General features: G+C 44.5%; 1 protein-coding gene across 1 annotated transcript in view; it reads left to right on the top strand.

Annotated features, from left to right (window-relative positions):
- Positions 1–22,707, top strand: part of SERPINI2 (serpin family I member 2) — a 182,613-nt gene that overhangs the window by 62,578 nt on the left and 97,328 nt on the right. Inside the window, 2 exon segments of the mRNA XM_069620228.1 lie at positions 14,294–14,437; positions 15,469–15,661. Coding sequence (XP_069476329.1) covers positions 14,294–14,437; positions 15,469–15,661 — 337 coding nt within the window.

Below are 22,707 nucleotides of genomic sequence, written 5' to 3'. Positions count from 1 at the left end.
AAAGCAGAGGAATAGATCCTTTGTTTTAGTGCAACAATCCACTGGGGTTTCATTCATCTTGTATTCTGATCATTTTATTGAAGCTGGAAAGAAACGTTAACTGTATTCTTTTGCAAAAAATTGTAAGTCAATTAAAGCAATAAGAAAAAAACTCCAGAACTATGAGGATGCTATCCTGGTGGCATGTTGAACTTTAAATATAAGCCAAACCTGAGTTTGAGGCATGGGGGCTAGCATCTCTCATAATTATTTAAGCCACACCAATTTGATATCACACATGTGCCAGCCCTGTGAGCCCAGCTTACCTGTGAAAGGATTATGTGTATTCCCCCAGCCAGGCTGTCCTTGCTCCTCACAGCAAGACTGCAACCCTAGGGGTTTCCTCTCTCTGTACCATTGTTTGGGCCTGTAACACCCTCCCCAAAGAGACAGCAATTTCGACAGGAAAATATCCTGGGAACAGTAATCAAAGAGCACATCCATTTACAAAAGAAGTAGCCTTACACCAGGATGCTCCACACAAAAAGGGCCTTTGAATCTATTCAGAAGGGAAGGTGGCAGGGTTAGCGTAAATAGAGGAAGGTATTTAGAGTTGGAAGAAGCTTCCAACATCTTGTATCTCTCTACTTATATCTTGACTTCCTGTACCCTCCACTTCCTGTAGCACAAAACACTTTGGGTGTGATGTCACAAGGCAAGGTCCAATTGTCCTAAGAACAGGGATTGGACCCCTAAAGCAGGCTAGATTTAGTCCAATCACCTGTGGGCTTTTGCCTTTCAAAGAAGGGGTCACCCACTCCTTCTTTGGATTCATTCTTGAACAAAGACCTGAGGAACAATTTATTGGACGTCTGATGGAAGTGTTGATCTTTCCAAAGGTCCTCGGCCAGTGAGGGGAAGACTGAATGTCAAATGCAGAGGTCATCTATATCCCCTAACCATCCCCATGGCATATTAGGGTGAACTGCTACAGGGACAAGTCAAGCCTCTCTGCAAGCCACAACGATACCAAGAACCTCACCATTTTTAGGACGCCAAAAGTTGTGTGCCAACCTCCCCTGTGTTTGGAAGCCTGAGAACAAGGACAAAACTTATCCTTGAGGCCCTGAGAGTCAAGACAACCAAGAACCCTGTGTTTCCGCCATCAAACTAATTTGAGCCCGTTCCATAGCATCGATATATCAGGACTCTCCGGAACTGCCTTTGGCACTCACCTGCTCTTCGAGCTACTGAACTGCATGTTCAACCCTGTTCCCCACTGCACCATGCTAGCTGAGCATGTTATCGACTTGGCTGGAACTTCAAACTCTTTGTTTCATCTGCTGCCATCAAACCATCACCTGCTAGCCTTTTCGCTGTGATCTTCATCGCCAGTCGAAAAACCGATCCTGGTGGACACTGCCTCAAACAGCTCAAACTGAACTGTGCATCCAGTCTCCAGCATCTTGGTTGTCGGGGCCCTCATGATATGCAGCCCCTCAATCACTTAATCGAAATGATTCCATAGAACGGCTCATCCTGTCACCAGCCTTTTCGCAGTCACGTTGACCCTGGCAACGTTCCCAAACTTCGACAAGCATCGCCTTCGAACCGCAAAAGCTCCTGTTCGACCCTGCTTGATATCGCTCCTTATATAGAACAACTCGACTGCTGCACTTGAACTGTACAAACAGCACCAAGAAGCCTGACTCGATGCAGTCGAACCGCCAAGGACCGCTGAAGGTATTATTGACTGCTTACTGCCCACTTGGTCCGTCTTTGTACATTTAATCCCTTTTTGCACATAAAAACATATCTTTTAAAGAGCATTGTGTTTTTTATTTGCCGTCCTCCCCTGTTTCATTACTCATACTGCTTCATCTTGCGATCTTTGCTTATTCAGTGTTCTTTCCTCAGGGGTGAGTTTTGTGTAGAGTTTTCCTATTTAGTTATTTTTGCAGATGATCTGTCTAATTAAAGCATATATAGTTTTATAGAACCTTGATTGGACATTGCCTTTATTTTGGACTGTTGTTCAATTTTTGTTTGAGTTGCTAGTGGATCGCATTCACACGCCTCTTGAGAGTATATTCTTCCCTCTGTCCACGTTACCACAAAAGACGAAGGAGGCATATCTCTTAACTGTGCCTGCTTTACCTTTATGATTGGAATCACTCTGGTTTTGTAGCAGTTTGAGGGCTTAGTCAGCGCTTTAGCCACTTCGCACCTTTGTAATCCCATGGGGCAGAAGTCATTTTGTCATGTTAAGGTTTTAATATTAACAAAGCAGAGCAGTTTTGCAACTCTGGTAACCTTAAGAGAATCCTCAACTTTTCACTGAATTCCATGGGTTGTGTTATAATATACCTTAACAACTCATAGTTCCACATCAACAGGAAACATGGGGTGCAGCCTTTGGCAGTGAAATGTGTTTTGAGTAGTGGACATTTTGCATGCCATGCAAATTTCCCTAACACGTGCCACTTTAGTGCATCTGAGCAGCACAGAGAGACCACAGCATTGTTTGCACCATTCTGCTCATGGAGTGCAGCCTCCAGTTTCAGACTGTGTGCATTGCACCACTTTGATACACTGAAAATTGCCCATAGTCTATGATGTCAGCACTTGATCAGTAAGTGTGGTTCCACTCAGTGCCTGTCATTTCTGCTGAGCTGCAGTCATGAAGTACGTGTTACCAATTGTCACTAGCACACGTAGGGGCTCATTTTGTGCTGCAAGCCCTCTGGTTTGTTTTCTCCATTTGTTTTGCATGAGATGTACAAAGGTACAGGAATCCAGATGCACCCCAGGTTCCGATCGCACCCCATTCATAAACTCCAACAGATTATTGCCATGGTCGCATTTGCAGACGGCAGAAATTGGTAATGCTGGCTGCTGGGAAGAAACAGGACAGCCGCCATGTTAATGGATCCCTTTGCACTGCGAGTGCTCTTAGAAAACACAAAAAATGAGCTATGTTGCATGGGTATCCCTGCCTCTCTCTCCGCAACATAATATTGATTCGGGAAGAGATGCATGTGTCTTCCCTACATGAAGCGGGGCAACTCAAGGAGCAGATGTTCTGCTGTGGTTCCCAATTCCTGCAATACTCTGTGTCAAAATTGTCTGGATGCTGCAAAACCTACTGGCCCAGTGGGTTTTGTGAGTTTCTACTCATCCGCAGCAATGTACACCCTCATTAAAATAATGGTGATAGTCTCCTACCCACGTCCTTACACTATGTCTACCATTTAGCTCTACCTAATATCTCCCGGAAACCAAATGCTTGGATCATGATAATTGCATGTGTAGTGCACTCGGTATCAGTGGTGTAACACAAAATGTGGGCGAGTGGCAACTGAGCCCTGCTAAGGGCCTCCGCCAAGCTTTTCGAAGAAGCACAGGTTGCACCACAGACTTCCGGGACTCGCCAAGCCACCGGGCATGTACAAAGTGCATGATGATCAAGTTGCAGCCAGGAGACGCTGAGCTCTGCATGCGATGCAAGATGTAAGTTGTTTAATCAAACCCTACACCTTTCACCTATTGTAGGAACAAGTTGTTGGCAGCGTTTGGCGCTTGGAGCTCAAACATATCAGCAGCCACTGTCCGTGAACCAGTCAAATAATTATGTACCTCACAGTGGTAGAATCCGCTTTTTGGTGCTTGGAGAGTTGGCACTGCTGATGGGGCACTGCCATTGTAAATGTAAAGGTCAGTGGTGGCAGGTGAATATTTCTTTCTAGTGGTGGGATTCTCACCCAAGAACCTTTTTAAAATAATGTTTAGAAATTATCCATTTTATGACAACATTTTTTAACCAATATTTTTCACCAACAGTACACAGGAGTATTTAACAACATGTTGATGATGCCTTTGTCCACAACATATGCTAGCATTGCCACTGTGAGTCACTTTTATGAAGCTGCACCCACAATCTATGCCAGTAATGGTTACTGTAAATACTGTAAATAACTTTCATAAAGCTGGAGACAAAACATATGCCAGTAACGGTCACTACCGTTAACTGTCAGGAAGCTGCGGACACAATCTATGCTGACATTGTGACTGTAAATCACTTACATGAGCAAGCTGCCAATAACTTTGCCTATATAGGGACTGGCAAATCACTTTCATGAACATGCAAAAACAATATACGCCAGTATGATGACTGTCAATCTCTCATGCAGCTGTGGGCACAAACTATGCCAGTAATCTTCCATAAAAAATTACTTATTATTTTCACCCTCCTCATAAAAATACATGCATTTATCTCTCTTGCATGCACTTATGGCGTCAGGGTCTTTTGACTTTTTCAACTTTTTCAGTTGAAATGAGCACCGAGACTCAGGGGGGCCTCTGACCAGTTGCCCAATGTTGACAGTCTTATAACACAGGAACATACTCCTTTAATGCAGGAAATGATCTGTGTGCTTTGCAGTGTGCACTTTAAAGGCTACCTTTGCTCGCACCCTCGGGCCGTTACCTCACCTCACTCTGGCCTCTTGCAGTATCCAGCAACTATTTTCTAACTTAGGTGCCTTATTACTCTGGTGTCAGTATTGAAAAAGACGACTTATAGAAAGAAGAATAAGGGGAGGGCAGTAACAAAACACTCGGGTAACTGTTCTTGCTGAACGATGAAGCTGTCACAGTAAATGAGGCATAGATGAAGTTTTAGTACACAAAGAAATTCCCATGGATTTCAGCAAACGATTGCCATGATGCATGCTTTCTATCCACAGAAGCCTATTGTGAGGAATAGCTAATCCCCCACACTAACGTGAGATGGGGGTTAAGATTCTATTATAGACAAGGAGGCGATTATTGTGCATTCTAATCTTTACTCTGAAACCACAGCAGCAAAGAAAAAACTTTACAAACAAAAAAGTTTAAAACAGAACTAAACAGAGTTTAATGTCAATGCAAGGGGGAACTCCCCAATCCATCATGGAGGAGAGGTCATGCCCTGCAGGAGGCCAAAGAGCAGGGACCCTTCCTTATATAAGTCCATTACTCTAAACCCAACCCCTCTTTCTGTAGCTGTCTTGAACCAGACGTCCACTGCACAGATCAGATGATAAACGATGAAGGCAAATCCAGCGAAGCTCTCGTACCACGCACTCCATAACTTGAAGCTGTGAGCCACCCTCCTGCTCAAAATCTCAACTCGTAGCTGTAAAACAAGCAAGAAGGGTGGGTGGATGGGAAGACCAACAAACCAAAGACTGTTCTTTCTTAAAACATCTGTGTACATGCGTGTCATAACTGTCATATCATATCATACCCAGGGTGGGTGGGTGGGATAATAATCGCCTCCTTGTCTTTAATAGAATCTAAACCCCCATCTCACGTTAGTGTGGGGGATTAGCTATTCTATGACAAGACAGGAGGCTCATATTATGCAGGTTTAAAGCCCTTGCATCCCATTAGTACAACATAATCAATACAATAGACAATGTAATAAAATAATAGGAAAGAAATGTTTTAAATGCTTTCATTAAACCAATCAGCTGACTGCAAGAGAATTGCCCAAGACTAGGCTGCCCCAATAACAGACTTAAAAGGCATAGCCAAATCCACTGTAAGAAAACAGGAAGATGTGCTAATTCCAGCGACCCTACCAGCCACCATAACCAACTGGTTAAAAGAAATAAAACGCATCTGTTGTCCAATCAAACCTTAAAACAGTAAAGCTCACGCCCTCTTTGGGAACCTCGATAGCAAACCAAAGAAAAGAAGCACCCAGCTCTCCTGGAGATAAAGAAAGAACCCCATAGGGGTGAAAGTTTTGTCGGGCTCCCTCCCATGCGTTAAAGGAAGATATTGTAGTAGCAACAGAGCATGTCCCATAACTACACTGGGAAAACCAAGAGGGAGTAAAAGTAATTTTAATAATTTGTAAGAGGACGACCCATCCTGAGCGGAGCATAAAACAATAGACTAACTCCCAATTGTCTTAAGACATATGTGTATACTAAGGAAGGATGACTTCTGGAGACAGAAGCAGAATTGAAGAGAGAGGGGCCATACCAGAGAAGCTGAACCTGTCAAACCGTCAACACGGAGACCCACAGACCTCCCGCGTTCGCGAAAAAGGACTCTGCTACCATGACAAAAGGCAGATATTTACCCACCTGACCCCTAAGAGGCCAAACATTGCAAGGAGAAAAATGTATTTTACAACCAAACGTTCCTATTATATTGATATGTAAACTCCTTTGTATATATGCCCGGTGCTTGAACCTTGTTCTCTCCTCTCCGGGTGATAAAACCCCTAGAGGATCAAAAACTAACCGAAGGAGAACTCCTAAATTCCAAAGTCTTAGCAAGACTGTAACTGCAAAGAACCGATCGCTAAGCAGTTAAACTGGAGTTGCACACCAGAAGAGGTCTAACCTCTATTTCATCTAATTTGAAGATCCCTGAAGCTCACAGCACCCTGAGCTGGCACCGTATTGCAAAAACAAACTCTTGTGAGAACCCAAAGGTCCACCTGCCCTGCAGGTAACCAGGAGAAACAAGTCAGTAACTAAATATATATCCCAGCCCACTGGGAATCGCACTGACAGACACCTTCTGATAGTTAATGTAGAGATGCTGGAACGCATCGTGATAGAGGGTCATAATAATCTGATGGGAGATTAGTATCACTCCCAGACCTCACTATCCCACCGAGGGATATTGAGATTTCCCAAAGGAGGAGGACCCTCCCCACATATCCAAGGGAAAAAACCTTGCAACCCCAGAAGAAGGCTACCCTGAGGACCATATTAAAGCCCTGCTGTACACCGCTAAGAGAAAACTAAAGTACAAACTAAGTCCCCCTTAGTTTATTGAAATACCAGGGATTAGCGCAAAGGAAAGTAACTGACAGGAGGGAAATGCTCAGCGCGAGTATCATGATGCAATCTCGCCCAGGGATGGCGAAAAAAGGAATGAGGGGGGAAAGAACTCTGGGATAATTAGTAGTGCCCCGTAAAGGAAAGGTTGTGCAATAAACCTGGGACCACAGACCCCTCAAACCCTGAGGTCCGAGTCTCTGAATCCGTGAGAGGCTGACTGGCCACTAAGGGAATCAGGGGAAGGAAAATCAAGCACATAGTTCATAGCAAAACATCACTTATATAGTACTACGACCCTCAGGTATACGAGTGGTGCTTATCACTACAACGAACAGAGTGTGGTGTGAGGTGTTCACTTATCTATCTCAGCAGGATAAAAGACTGATTTAGACCCTTCGCAATTAGGGACCTGTATCCATACGGTCAGCACGGATGTGAAAACTCCATTCTATCCTCTGCACTGTAGAAAATAAAATATGTCTATATATATATATAAATATATATACCCAATGAAAGAGGTTAATCAACGCTCTTGAGGGTACCGAAGCCTGCTTGAACTTCTCGAGCAGAGGAGAAATTGCAACACCTGTTAGACGGTTAGCTGAACCACAGGCCAAGCCTTGGGAGGAAATCCCTGGGCAGGCGCCATAAAATCATTAATTGGCAACTCGTCTGTAAGATAGCATCAAGTGTTTCCAAACACTTCCTCCAAGTAGAACCTGGCTGCTGAACTTGCCATGCCACACAACTGAACAGCTCCTCTCGAGCTGACCCTGTCTCCACCAATAGTTCCAATAGAATAGTGAATGTCCAAAGGGACAAATAGTAAGGGAAACACATCCCCATAAAGAGAGCTTCAAGCCCTGCAGACCTCAATAGAGGCATAACGCAACCTGTTTTCTTCCTCATGTTAGGAGAAAATACTGCAGCTTAATAAGCACAGGTATTGGGTGGAGCAATTAATATCGGGAAAAACAAAACCTAAGGAAAGGACTGAGTTGTCCTGAAACTAACCAAGGTAAAGGGCAACCGAATTTTAACTAAAAAGGCGAAGGTGAACACCAGCGGCTAGAGAGGAAGTTACAACCTCCCACATGGGTCTGTATACAACAACCTCCACACACTCTTTTCTTTAAAGTACTTAATACATAAATAAATATATAAATATATCCAAGAAGAGGGGTACGCCCTCACAGGGGTCTGGACCCCCAGCCCTTATAGAAGCTGATACTTACCGAGCTATGCGGGCTACTGAGCATTCTGAAAATGCAAATGTGTTCCAGTCAACACTTAAACCTACTGGTTATCCAAAGTACACTGAGTAAGTGCGTCTCAACTGCTCACCCTAGCAGGGTGTGGCAACCAGCAGTACACGAGGGAGTTCCTCGCAGTAGAAACCAGGCAAAGCCTGAAAACCAAGCAGGTTATGGCGTGCTTACAGAAAGACAATGCCCTCTGCCATATGCAGCACTTAAACAAAGTTGCCAACCTTAAGGGAGGAAAACACTGAGCAAGTGCACCTCCAACTGCTCGCCCGAGCAGGTCGTGATAACCAGCAATACACGAGGGGGTAACCTCGCATTAGCACTCAGGCAGAACCTGAACCCGAGCAGGTTATGGCACAGCAACAGCCATATGCAGCACGCAACAAAGTTGCTGACTTTAAGCGAGGAATACACTGAGCACGTGTACCTCAAACTGACCACCACAGCAGGGTGTGGAACCAGCAGTATACGAGGGGCCACCTCGCAGCAAAAACACAGGTAAAACCTGCCACCGAGCAGGTGACGGTACCCATCCAGGGAGAAGAATGACATCTGCCCCCAGCCGCAAGTAAACAAAAAAACTGCCAAGTTTAAGGGAGGAATACAACGAGCCAATATACCTGAAACCGCTCACCCCAGCAGGGTGTGGAAACCAGCAGTAGACGAGGGGTTAACCTCGCAATAGAACTCAGGCAGAATCTGAAACCGAAATAGGGTATCGACCCTACAGTGAAGGCAAATCACCCATGCCCTGAGTAGCACTGAAATAAATAAATAAAAAGCAGCAGAATGGCAGCGTATGAGGCTCTTCAATAGGCGAACTGGTGCAAATATAGGCTGAAAGTATCAATAAAACACCACATCAAATATCTATTTTTAAATATATAAATACACATGTCAATATAAATAAATAAAGGTATAAATGCACATCCATATGTGTACACTGCCAATGGCGGCAGCGAACCCAGGTCCCTCTGCATGGAAAAACCTTTAACCTTCACATTGAGCTATGTCGCCTGTGCGCTGCAACAGAAGCCTTTCTGAACCATAAACACATAATACATATAGATACTAAAGAATAATAGCTCAAAATCAAGAAAACATGGCGTTTCAATGTAAGAGAGGGGACAGCAGCACGTAGTGGAAATGCTCATGAAAGAGCTCCACCAACGAAATGAGGGCCTAGGGAACTGCCTCCCAGCCGGGTCCTAGCATGCATGCATCTTAATCCAAACGCGAGCAGCGTCTAAAAGAAAAACACACACGCGATGCGTTTTAATTTGACATTTATATATCGCTACGAATTACCCACGGTGTGTGGTGCTCATTTATCAAGCTTGGAAGGAGGAAAGGAAGAGTTTGGCCCTTCCGGGATTCGAACCTGTGTCAGCAGGCTCTGCACCCATGTCAAAGCGAGCGCTCTACTCGCTGCGCCACATTACCATCCCTGTGAAGGGAGAAATGAAAGTATTAGGAGCCGCATTCGTGACACGCGTCGGTAAGAAGCTGAGCTTCTAAAACAGACCGCGCGTGCCACAAACCAAGCATGTGTGCAATGCGCGCTGCCTCCGGGGACTGGAGGCAGCCGCACACGGAAAACCAGCCTTCCCCAGAGGGGAAGAATTTCAATGAACACGTGGGCAATGCGCGGCGACTCCAGGCCGCCCCAAAATAAACAAACTTTCCTTGAGGGGAAAGAATGTTAAGCATTTTCTAGGGACACGTGGGCAATGCGCGCTGGCTCCGGGGACTGGAGACAGCCGCATCAAGATAAACAAACTTCCCCTGAGGGGAAAAAATTCCACGTGTCGCCGCCTGAGTTTTATGAGCAGGCGAAGCGACTGTAATTACCAGCGCTATAAATCACTTTCAATACATAAAGTAACAGAAAATAACATTCTAAACTCCATAAATTCCACACAAAGGTAAGAACTAGGAGGAGTAACTTAGCTGTGGATTTCAGCAGCAAAGAAAGAGGGGTTGGGTTTAGAGTAATGGACTTATATAAGGAAGGGTCCCTGCTCATTGGCCTCCTGCAGGGCATGACCCGTCCTCCATGATGGATTGGGGAGTTCCCCCTTGCATTGACATTGAACTCTGTTTAGTTCTGTTTTAAACTTTTTTGTTTGTAAAGTTTTTTCTTTGCTGCTGTGGTTTCAGAGTAAAGATTACAATGCATAATATGAGCCTCCTGTCTTGTCATAGAATTGCAGAACTGTTTGCCAGGCAGCATTTCACAATCCGTGTACGCCCGTTTTCAATTCATTACGTCCAGGGTAGGAAATGGGCCGGAACAAGACAGAGCTGCACTCTGTCAAAATGTGTCTTTCCGCAGCGCCGTTCCGTTCTGATGCCCAGACCCCCAGGACTAGGCTAGTCCAGCAGTCCTCCTAATCTGCTCCTGATCGTGCCTCTCATCCACAAGCAGGATTCAGAAGACTCGCACGAGACTGAATGCTTAATTCACTATGAGCTCCATGTAGAAACAACCCAAGCCTCACATCCAATGGTCAAGCTAGCAATCTGGGTGTATATATACATACCTTGGGATTTATAGACATTTCCAGTTATATTGAGCATTAAGATAAATGTAAATAACATACAGCCAATTACTTGGTCACAAGGGTTTATTGCTGAATCACTATCATACAATTTTTCAAAGGTAAGGTGTGGGCATTCATGTTTCCAAAATGCTCTTTGCTGTCAAACAAATCGCCAGGATTGGGTTCCCAGAAGAGATAGGGTGCTGCCCTGCTTAGGCTGCACCCCTGAGTCCCGCCCACAGATCAGCCACTCGACTCTCCTCCACCCAAATATTAAATCCCCAGCCACGACCCCCTCCAACCCCCCGCGCACAAAGGCAATGTTACCACAGTTAATGTTTTCCATTTCCATTACAGGTTATCACCTACCAGTTGTTACTACCCCCTTCTGCGATAGAATTATCCAATGGTGTTTGATTTTTAAAACACCATTGAAAAATTATGGTGAAATGCCTCCCCTGGCCCTGACATCTTCAGCAGGCTGTGCCTGCACACACGTGCGCGCGCACACACACACAAACTTACTCACGTACTCATACAAACATGTACACACATGCACACACATATTCCACATTTTACACAGGCACTGTCTGAAACACATCAATTTTAATTACTCACATGATGCACCCACTTTTTTTAACTTACCTTGTTCGGTGTTTAAACTACACATGACGCTGCTGCATCTGGTCTCCAGGCTGGGTCTGGACGGGGAAATGACAGCGTTGTCAGCCCGGCGGCAGAGAAGCGCCCTCCTTCTCAGGTCGGGCGCGCACGTGCGGGCTCTCTCGTTTGCCTAGCAACCAACTATAGAGCGTTGCTGCACTGACTGAAAAGAAAAGCGTGAGCTCCGCACTGGCTAAATGAAAAACAAAAATGAAAAATTGACTTGTAGGCCCTGTGCAGAGCGTGCGCTTTGTTTTGTTTGGCCTATTGGATGTCGCTTGCCACAAAAAAAACTACAACTTTTGCATTAGACTATAGATAGGGAGGAATGGCATATGAGGAGGGACGCATAGCCTGTAGTTGCTATTACCTCTACTGCAGGGCCAGGCAAGTGTCTTTCCCATGCCTACACACAAGCCAAAACTGTTGGCATGGAATTCGGATCTTAAGATTGATTGGGGCTCCCCCCTGGGCACGGGGTGAAGGCGGTGTCCTTGTTGCTTTGGGGACGCCACCAAGTTCACCATCGGACCCACAGCACCTGCTTTGGCCTTCTCTGCTTCACCCGGGCTGCCACAAAGGGGCACACCCAGACTTCTACACCCAGCACTCTTTACCTGGGCTGCCTCATGGGGCCGTCCAGGACTTCTCTTCACTGATCCACCCCCCAGGTAGGAGCTGACTTGGCCACACTTCACCTCCCGGGCTGCCTGCACGTATGGCCCGGGAGGACTTTGCGGTTGGGCGCCCCTCGCCAGTCACAAGGCTGGCCGACATGGGGCAAGGCATGGTTTCCCAGGTTTGGGTGCCCCCCGCCCCCGCATGCAGCCCTGATGGGCAGCTTTTCTGATATTTGACCTGGGCAGCCCCACGCATACGACAGAGACCTTTAATGTATATGGTACCATCGGGTCTGGCCATCAGGGGTGCCAACACCCACCACAGCCGTGTGGGTGCCCAGGCTTCTACAGGCATGAAGCCACCGGTTACTAAACTGCGTTGCCTAGCTCACGCTCCCCAGTGCTACAAATGTCTTTCAGCCCTAGGGGGATGCTCGAGGACATGGGCCCTCCAGGGAATTGTTTTCTTCCCTCTTGCTGCCAGGGACGTCATTTCACCAAAATGCCTGAGCTAGCGGAACTGACATCACACTACCATTGACCTCTGATGACATCACAGGAAGTGATGTCATTTGATCCCACCCAAAGTGACATCACAGGAAGTGATGGAACACAACCTTTCACCCCACGGCAAAACAGGAAGTGGCATCATATAGCAGTGTTTGTCAGTACACTGAGAAAAATATGGTTAGGATATCACTGTAAAGTGATATACATTTTATACAAGAATGGATCACCATATGTATCGTTAATATCAGTGTGTATAGGCCCATATTACCAAATCACTCTGAATGCAAGCAGACGTCCAAGGCCAAACGATAATGATGTGTTATTATATAGTACTTATGCTTAAGTGCTTCATATAGAACAAATATACATACAATATCACCCAACCTGTGTTGGTACTCATTTATCAACCTCAGCAGGATGAAAGGCTGAGTTGACCTTGTTGGGCGTCGAACCTGAAATCTGCAGATCACACACACATTGCAGCAGCCAGTGCTCAACGCACTGAGCTATCTTATCGGCTATAGCCATCAGAAAACCAGCCACTCCAGAAACAAAGAGCCACATGCTTCTGGCCACAGCCCATGAGACTCAATGTAAAAAAAGAAAAAATGTAAAGAAATACATTTTTTAAAACTTTTTTTTAGGGGTAGCAAGGGAAACCTCAGGGGTAGCAAGAGAGACCTCAAGGGTCGCAGTTGGGACCCCTAAATGACGTCCATGCTTGCTGCTCTTATTTTTTCTTTTCTTCCTTCTACTTTTCTCCACACTCTCTAACGGTTTTCTTTCCTTCAACGGGTTTTCCTTTTCCTTCTGGAATGCTCCCCCACCCCACCCATTCTTGGGCAGGGGAGTTCTTTCCCTTGGTTTCTTTTTTTCTCTTTTTAACATTCTGTCCAGCCCCATGGTGGGTTGGATAGATTAGTCCAAAATAAGTAAGCACACACACACTACATACATACAACACACTACCTAAAATAACATATTGTATTCAAAACGCCAGTGCCTGTGTCTTTATTCCTAGGTTTTCATTAGGGGACAAGCATGTAGCCCCATTCTAGCTGGGCCCTTTTTGGGCCATGTGCTACATGCAACCTTGGGCTGATCAGACCTTGATATGAAGTTGAGTCACTTATGTACTGAGGTGTCATTAGTGTGCCTAAAGCTAGTAAAATAACTTGGCAAAGGGATGATTGTGAATCTAACAAATTGTGCTAAAAAAGCGGGTATGTTACCACCATTGGAATATCAAAACAGATTATAAAATTAGAGTATCAATTTAACTTTAAATTAAAGTATAATCCGCGACTTGCAAACCTGTTAGGGTCTAAAGAAAGTTTGTGTCTTGTGGATTCGTCTCAGAGCTTTATTGTAAGTATGTTTTGATAGTAAAAAAATGTGGTGATTTAAATGCTACTACCACATAATTATGGGTTGAGATCACAGGGGATGTTTACCACATTGGGGTACATAGAAACGACTGTGTCAGGAAAAGATGTGCCATCAACCCCATTCACTACTTTCTGTGTGGCCCACGCAGTAAACATCCATATGCTTTCATAGTTAGGTGGTATTTTTAAAATAAGAGATTAGGTGTAATCTCAGAGGCCCTGCTGATTTATGACATCATTACAGGCTCGTGGGTACACCGATTTATACTTTTTTCATGGAATGACTTAGATTTCAACATTACGTGTGCATATCCTAAAATGTCTGTCATGTACCTGGAGGGGAAACTTTCATTATCAGAAAGTGATGAAGCCGCTGATTCGATCTCACATGAGAGTGTTGTTTTTTTATTTATACTGTAAATGCCTGGTCCTGCCACGCTCATCTTTCGAACAGCTGTTTATCTAATGCTTACATCACAGGCCATATCAGAAGCATATTTTCCAGCAGCGATTTCGGCCCCCTCGATAGGCTTGCTCTAGTAAATGCAATGCATTTTAAGGGGGGCTGGAAATAGGAATGTACACCAGAGGACACCCAGCTGATGGACTGCAGGAAGAGGCGGGGCATGGTGACCAAAGTCTCAATGATGCACTGTTGGGTTCCATGTAAATAAAATGCAAGTGAGCTTAGTTCCATATGGAATGTTCATGTAGAATACGTATTGATGTTTAGAGGGAACGTTCTTTTTGAATCAGTTGGGGGCTTGCTTTTGTTTGCTACCAGACCAGCGGATGCCTTCTCCCTGTTTTAATACTTATCACCTATACCTGCACCGCTATACCTCCATCCTGATAACTTATTAAATAAAGCGTACATCTGAACTACGGACCGCGTGTCTCATCTTTAATATTCATGATGTACAACGTAACATTGCAGACTAAGGTGGGATGACCCTTTAATCTCGGGGCCGCCCTCCGGACCCGGTGGATGTCTCCCTCTCTCAGACCCTGCTGGGACCGGCACTCTCCTCCCACAGCTGTAAGCGCTTCCTCTATTATCACAAAAGATGCCGTGTTCACCGTCCCCCTGTGTCTCTCACCTATGCCAGGAAATAACACAGCTGTTTCACCGTCTGCACACTGTTCTTTGCGTCCTCTTTCCCTCGGTAAATGGAGCAGATCCACTCGTCCTTGTGGCTGCACAGCTCCGGAGCACCTTAGATCCTCGACGCCAGTGAAATGTTTAACCCTTGAAGCACAGACTGTACCAAATCACTGTAGGGTTAGCATATGGATTTACTTAAGTTCGTAGGTTCACATGGACAGTAGGTAGGTAACAAGAAACAGGTAAGTTACATATGGGTCAGGTTTTCATGTAGGGAGACATCCACCGGTCCCTTGTCTATTCAGCTCCAATCCCAACTGACACCTCCTAGAATCTTAAGGATTCTTACATGTGAACATTCCATTTTCCAATTAAGCTCACACATACCCGCTCACAGGGAAGGGAGAGGCAGGAGAGACAGATGTAGGACACAACATGCACCGCCAGCTGAGAACAAAGATTGGTCAATTCCTCTCACAAGTTTACTACATTTTACCACAGATGAATATGCTGCCTCTTAACTGCATTTTTATTCATGCCTTTCTCTTAGGATCTTTTTCAGATACGAGCCTGAATTACCAGGTTTTAGAATTACCTTACAAAGGGGAGGAGATCCATTTACTTCTAGTGCTTCCTGCCAAGGCTGCGACCATGGAAGAAGTGCAAAAAGTAATTACGGCTCAGCTGATAAGAGGCTGGCTCTCTGAAATGGAGGAGGGGGAGGTGGAAGTGAGCCTCCCGAGGTGGGCCATGATGCTAAGCCTCAGCCGCCTTGCTCATTCCTTTCCATGCTTATCTCTGCTCTTAGGCTGCCTTCAAATGTTATTACTGCTTTTATAATTGTATACATTGAGTGAAAGAAGTCCTTATCTCGAGCCATTTTTCCCGCCACAATGGTATATTGTTATCGTCCTTCGGCAGTTTTATAGAATAGATATTACTTAGAAGTAGCTATTTCTCAAAGCTCTCATCGCACTGAACCTTACAGACCCGTCTGTATATTAAACACGACCACATATGTATTGCAAAGTCTATGGCGATCACAGATTTCGGCCCATCTTAGTATGTTTCTCGTAGGGTTCTTTCTTTCTTTTATTTGCTATTCGAAAAAAAGTATAAATAATAAAATAGAGTGTGGCTAGAGTTCCAAATGCAAGGTATCAGGTTACATAGGTATTGGGTCGAGACACTTAGGGTGAGTGGAACAAACGCCTTTATTCACCACCTGCAAGCAGCAGGGAACAACACTCTGACAGCCCTTTCACCACTCCAGCAACTGACCCCACATTACACCCACCTCAACCTTCCACATTCTAAACAAGAATCACATCATAAGGTATCTTCCCCCCAACTTGAACATTTTATAATTTCTCAAACAAGAACTATGTATATATTGAATCACAAAAGGGTAACTACTTTAAGGGATAAACTAGAACGGTTTACATTCCTAGACCCTAAATAAAAACAGATATTAGTTAATTCTGAAAAGAGATGTACTGTCTTCATTCTGGACATGTAACAAGATAACCTATTCTACGTGCATAAATAGTCACTGTGCCAACTTGACTGAACGGTCTTCCCTGCGCTCATCCATCTCTCCTCAGACATGCTCATTCTGCTTATGGAAGATTCACCCATTCTCCACTACCTATCCACAAAAAACTCCCTAGCTTGTCCTTTGCTCTTGCAATCCTCTCCTACCATATTCTCCAACGGTACCAATCTTACTATCAACCACATTTCACCACCTTTCACAATGACCACACCATTGTACACTGCCGTTATCTTCTTCGGCCCCAAAAATGTGTTTCCTTGACATTCATGACCTACCCTGGGATTCAGTATCCACACTGATTCACCCACTCTCCAAACCCTTTGCTTAGCCCTCCTTTCTTGGCCAAATCTGTGTTTATAATGGACCTGTCACTCCCTGATCACTTTCATAATCTTCTGCTGGTCAACCGGTACAGCAACTTAGGCAAATAGTTATTCCAGTTTCACATCCCTCAAGAGACACAAAAGGTGATAATTTGGTAACCAAATGCAGCGTGGTACAGAATCCCCACATCACGGCACTCCCGCTCTAACAGCTAGTTGTATGCCCGTCTTGATGTAACAATTCATACGTTCCACCAACCCATTTGCCATGGGGTGATATAACGCAGTGTGAGTGTGCTTAATGGCAAAGCTGGCTAAAAAAGTCTTCATCATCTCAGAACTGCATACCGTCGTCAGTTGCAATTTCCTTGGGAAATACTTCTTTGAAAAACACAGCCTCAAAAAAAGTCACCATTTCAACTGTGGTTGCTTCCATAACTCCCTTCCGTTCCACCCAGTTGGAGTGGCAATCTCCCAACACACAAATGTACTTTAACCCCAGCCCCAGTCCTTGAATTGGTCCCACTATGTCAACTGCCACATTAGTTCACGGCTGGGATGGCGCCACAATTGGCAAAAAAGGTATCTCCCTAACCACTTTGATCTTATCACTATCAGAACACATTTCAAATAGCTTACCTATCCTCTCCACATTTACATTCATATTAGACCAGCAACAACTCTGTCTCAGACTCCCTTTGGTGGCATTGCTCCCTAAAAATCACTTGTCTCTGCATCAAACCCTCCGATGGTATGATCTTAACCCCTCTCTTCAACTTTCCCTCAATAATGAATAGCTCATCCTTGACTTCAACCCATGGGTATTGCTACAAAATATAGCAGACCAACACTACAAATCTGAAAACGTTGAGTCTTTAAAGCCCCATTTCACTACATATATATCTGGGGAGATGGATTAAGTAGATAATCAATATGGGAGGGCATGGGGGAGGCTGCAGGGGTCTCCCCCGCATATATGTCTAGTGAAGTGGGGTAAAAGAAAAGTAAAATCAGTATTTTCAGATTCACAGTGTTTTTTTTTTTGTTGATATTTTCACATAGATCCAAACCATGTATCAAACTCCTTATCTAAAGTTAGTTTCTCTGGTCAACCACTAACAGTCCACTCTTTTTCACAACGCATAATCTCATTACTCTCCTCAGCCACTTCCCACTCCCCCAATGTGATGGCTTCTTCATTGACACTCGCCACAACAATGTCTTCTGCCAACGTCTCATTACTATGAGCCCCCATGTCCACTGGGTGTTATGGCAAACAATCCTCAAAAGCATTCTCCCCTCCAGGTAAGCATACCACTCCATAGTCACACGACTGTAACCCCAATAATCACCTAGATATCTTTCATGGAGCATTCCTCCACCCCAAACTAGAAAACATCTGGACAGAGGCCTGTGGACGGACTTCACTATAAAGTTATGTCCTCACAAATGGAATTTAAAGTAAAGAATGGCCCAAAATACAGCTAGGGCCGCTCTCCCCATCACTGAGTAGATCATCTCTGCCCTCCTCAAAGGTCTGGAAGCAAAGGAGACCACATGTTCTCCGATCTCCTTCGACTGCCGTGACACCGTGGCTCCCAATCCCAAAGCACTGCCATCTTCAGTCATTGTGGTGTGACGGCCCTACTGAAAGATTCCCAATGAGTGTGCATTGACAATATCTCTTCATCTGGATGAGAGCTTTCTCACATTGTTCTTACCATCTGAATTTCATCCCTTTCTTCAATAGAGTCATAAACGGAGTAAATTTGATGGGAAAATCTTTCACAAATATATGGAAGTATTCCGCCAGGAATGTTCTGAGCTGTTCTTTGTCCCCGGTACTGGTACCATTTTGATTCCATCAACTAAGGTGTTTTGTGACTTATTCCCTTTGCAGATATTTGGGCCTGATTCAGAGAGTGTTTTCCTACATGATTGCGCCATTATAAAACACTTCTGTGAATCAGGCCCTTTATGCCTTAGGTACTCAACCTCCTCAACACATATCTTCTATTGTTTTCTTTGTATCGTTAACCCTGCTGTCTTAGACATTTCCAACACATTCTTAAGTGCTTGGCCGTGCTCTTCTGTTGAGGCCTTCAAAACGAATGCTGTGTCTTGAAATACCACAGTGTTTTCTAGCCCTTCTGGCACCTTCTCCTTTACCCTTTGGAACACTGCTGCTGCTGAAGCTAGCCCAAAGAGCATCCTACGCAATGTGAATGACCCCTCTGATGTTATGAACAAGGTCAGATGTTGATATTCATCTGATATGTTTGGTAAGGGATGTCTGTCAAGCCAAATACTCTTATTTAAGTCCCCAAAATCTACAAACACCCTATGCTTACCATTGCTTTTGGTAACCAAAACAACTGGAGAAAGCCATTTGGAACTCTCAATATTCTGTGTTACACCCCTTTGCAACAATGCATCCAATTCTTCCTTCATACTTCCCCATATGTTATGAGGTACTGACCTCACCTTATGTACTACCAGTCTTACATTCTCCTTGAGTCAGATGTGATGAACAAAGCCCTTCAACTCATTCAAATCTTCTGTGAACAATTCTGGGTATTCACTTGCCTACCTATCCTCCACTTCTGCCACACCGATTGGTTCTTTTTCTACCAATTTTATTTCTACTTGCTCTTCCCACCCCAAGAGGGAAGAGCTTTTGTTGGCCATATACACCCATTCCAGATATTTCCTATTCTTGTATGTTATTTCAGCTTTGAATGTTCCTAGTAACTCAATTTTCATTTCACCATACGCCTATAGCATGATATCATGTTGTAACAACTCTCTTAAGTCTTTATCCAGCAACACTCTGTATGTTGCTTCTGAGATTACTGCCCACAGTGAACCGCTGTCCAATTTCATAGGAATATTCTTGTCATCCAACTGAAAATTATCCACAGGACCTTTTCTTTCACCTCCAATTGCCACTATCTCAAATGCATGTCTTCCATGGTTTGGTCCATTGTTTTGGGCCTACTGATATTGTCTATCTGCTTTGGCAGTGTTATCTACACTGCCAATTGTGTTGTCCCTACATGTGCATTCAAGTGGCCTTTTCTATTGCGTTTTAAGCATGATGCATTTCATGTGGGAAATTCTGATTTGTGGCTAGGTGTCCGTTGCTCCCACATCGGAAACACTTGATTTCCTTCCCATTATCAAAGTTGCGCCTGTTACTTCCCTTTAAGCGCACATATAGCAGTAATCTCATATTCCTAGCTATCTTCACAGCCTCTACAATTGTCATGTCTTTCAGTAACAGTCTTTCCTGTACTTTAGGCTTGTTTGTGCAACTAACCAACTGGTCACGTATTAATGAAGTAGTCAACGTTCCAAATTCATATGAATGATTTAGAGTTCACAGGGCGCATTGTAGTTTTGCACTGGTTCTTTGGCCTCTTGTGTTCTCTACAAAATGTGTGCCTTTCAAAAGTGGTATTTTTCTTAGGCTCAAAACGGTTTTGCAACCTCCACAATGCATTGTTAAATTAATCTCACTCTCCATAGCCCTTATCCTTTGTTAAGGTAAACCATCATAAAGTCAAGCCCGTCAGGCTATAAATTATGTAATAGTATGGCTTCCTTCCAGGTGGATGAAATGTTTCACCCCCAATGGCCACCAAGTAAGTGTCCATCATCTTTCTCCAATGGTTCCACAATATTGGTGGGTTTCCTGGTTCTGCTGGGAATTGGGGTGGCGTTGCCATACTTGTGGCTGCCATTATTAATTGTGTTGATATTTGACTGAACAATGTGCATGTTAAATTGTGTGACTTCATTCTCTGCCTTTGCCTCAAATCAGTAAATTGGGATACTGCGGCTGCGCCAAGAGTTTAAAAAGTGCAAACTCAGCTTCGATCTGGTTAGAAAGTAACTTACCTGTGCGTTTACAAGTGTGGCTCTTGGGCTTCAGGTCTCTTGGCATCTCCAGGCAACCGACACGTGATGGATGCGTCATTGCTGCCTGTATGCTCTCCTAACGTCATTCTGGATGTTGACAGTTATAGACGAGTGCAAGAGCTCCTCTACAGGTGGTAGCATGATCGCGCCATTTCAAACGATGCCTTTGGCCACTCCAGTGTGCTTGCACTGTTTTTTAGCAATACCTGCAGTTGCTTCCTCCCATGTCGGCTGAGTTACGGAAACACAGCCTCTTCTCCGATGTCGTTCCCACAGCTGTCACTTGAAAGACTGGGTGGCACCTCAACTGCTTCTGTGCGTTGGGTTCTTCAGGCAGAGGGTGCAGATGGTGAGTGTCCCCCTTACGGCTGCTATCCTCATCGCCAAATTTTGAGTTGAGACACTTACAGTGAGTGGAAGAAGCTCCTTTATTCACCATCTGCAAGTGCTAGGGAACAACCACTCTGACAGCCCTCTTACCACTCAAACAACTGCCCCATATTTCAGCCACCTCAACCTCCCACATTCTAAATAGGAATAAAATCATAACAATAGGTTATTCATGCTGAACAGGACTAGTGTGCATGAATGAGAAGTTAGCTGCTGACAAGATGGTTGCCCTTTGGCTGCTGACAAGATGGCTGCCATCGGCTAAGGGTTGTGCACACATTTTTGGGCCTCTACACGGCTCTTTTGCTATGCATACACAACCATTACCTTCTGTACTGTATTTTCTGTCTAAACTATTCTCTTTCAGTTTCATTTATTCTGCTACCTGTCTAACCCCCTCTTTTTGGTAACACCACATCTGCAACGTCTTTAGCTTGCCATTATGACCTACCCTTCTTGAGCAACCTGCTGTTGTACACCTCTCATTGACCTCTTGCTTGCCTGCTGTCAGTGCATCAAACCTTGTAGACCCCTAGAACCTGGATCCCTCTGCAAATCTCTTGTTTAGGCTGATATCATTGGGCAGTTGCCTTGTTACTTGGACACGGAAGGCTTGTCATCTCAAAAAACCTGCGCAAGACTGCTCACATTAACATGGGACAAGCTCCCTATGCGCTCGTGATTTTCATAGGTGGCACTTGTTTGTAGAGGAAATTAGCTTTTCTTAGCCCCTGCCCGTTTGTTTGTTTGTTTGTTTGTTTGTTTGTTTGTTTGTTTATTATTTATAAAACTCCCCGGACCTGGAGGTAACTGGGCGCATTACAAGACAGATTGGAATACATATACAAAGGTAGGTAAGGCAGGCATGAAGAGTACAGTGGTAAATTACAATAATTTACAACAGAACATGGCGAACATAGCGTGAATTAATAGCAGACAGGTCGGTGACTGACAAAGTGTAGGTGGGTGCAATATGATGGCCGAGGAGTAGCCGAGTTACCGGTAGCAAAGTGACCAGGCCCTGGCCGTGATGGCAGACACATAATTTGCAAGGAGCCACTTTTTAGTGTTCAGTCTGAAGCTGTGGAAGGTTTGATCCATCATTAAGTTGAGTGGGAGGGCATTCCATGCTGTGGCTGCTTGAACCAGGAAGCTGGAGCCCGCAGCACTTTTTAGGTTGAATCGGGGAGTGATGATGCAGCATGAGTTGGCTGATCTGGTGGGTCTGAGTGAGGTTTTACGGATAATCTTGTCTTTCAAGTATTGGGGAGCAGCGTTATTAAGGAATTTGTGTGAGATGGATACAAGTTTGAAGCAGATTCTCGATGGATAGCCACTTGTTGCTCTGTCTTATTTCAGAAATGTGGTCTTTTCTTGGAATACTCAAGGCTGTTCTCATGGCATTATTTTGTAGAGTTTGCAGCTTGTTTAACATTTGTTTGTTTGATCCTGCATATAAAGTGTTGCAGTAATCAAGTTTAGACAATATTAGTGCTTGAGCTAGAGTGATGCAGCTGTTTGTAGATAGGTAGGCTTTGGGTTGTATACGAATTGTTCGTTTTACAACTGTTCGAATTACAATTGACCTTTTCACAATTGA

Source organism: Ambystoma mexicanum, chromosome 10, assembly GCF_040938575.1.
Source record: "Ambystoma mexicanum isolate Mex_15411 chromosome 10, UKY_AmexF1_1, whole genome shotgun sequence".
Taxonomy (NCBI): Eukaryota; Metazoa; Chordata; class Amphibia; order Caudata; family Ambystomatidae; genus Ambystoma; species Ambystoma mexicanum.
The sequence above is the reverse complement of the archived record's forward strand: the minus strand, read 5'-3'. Positions and strand labels throughout refer to the sequence as shown.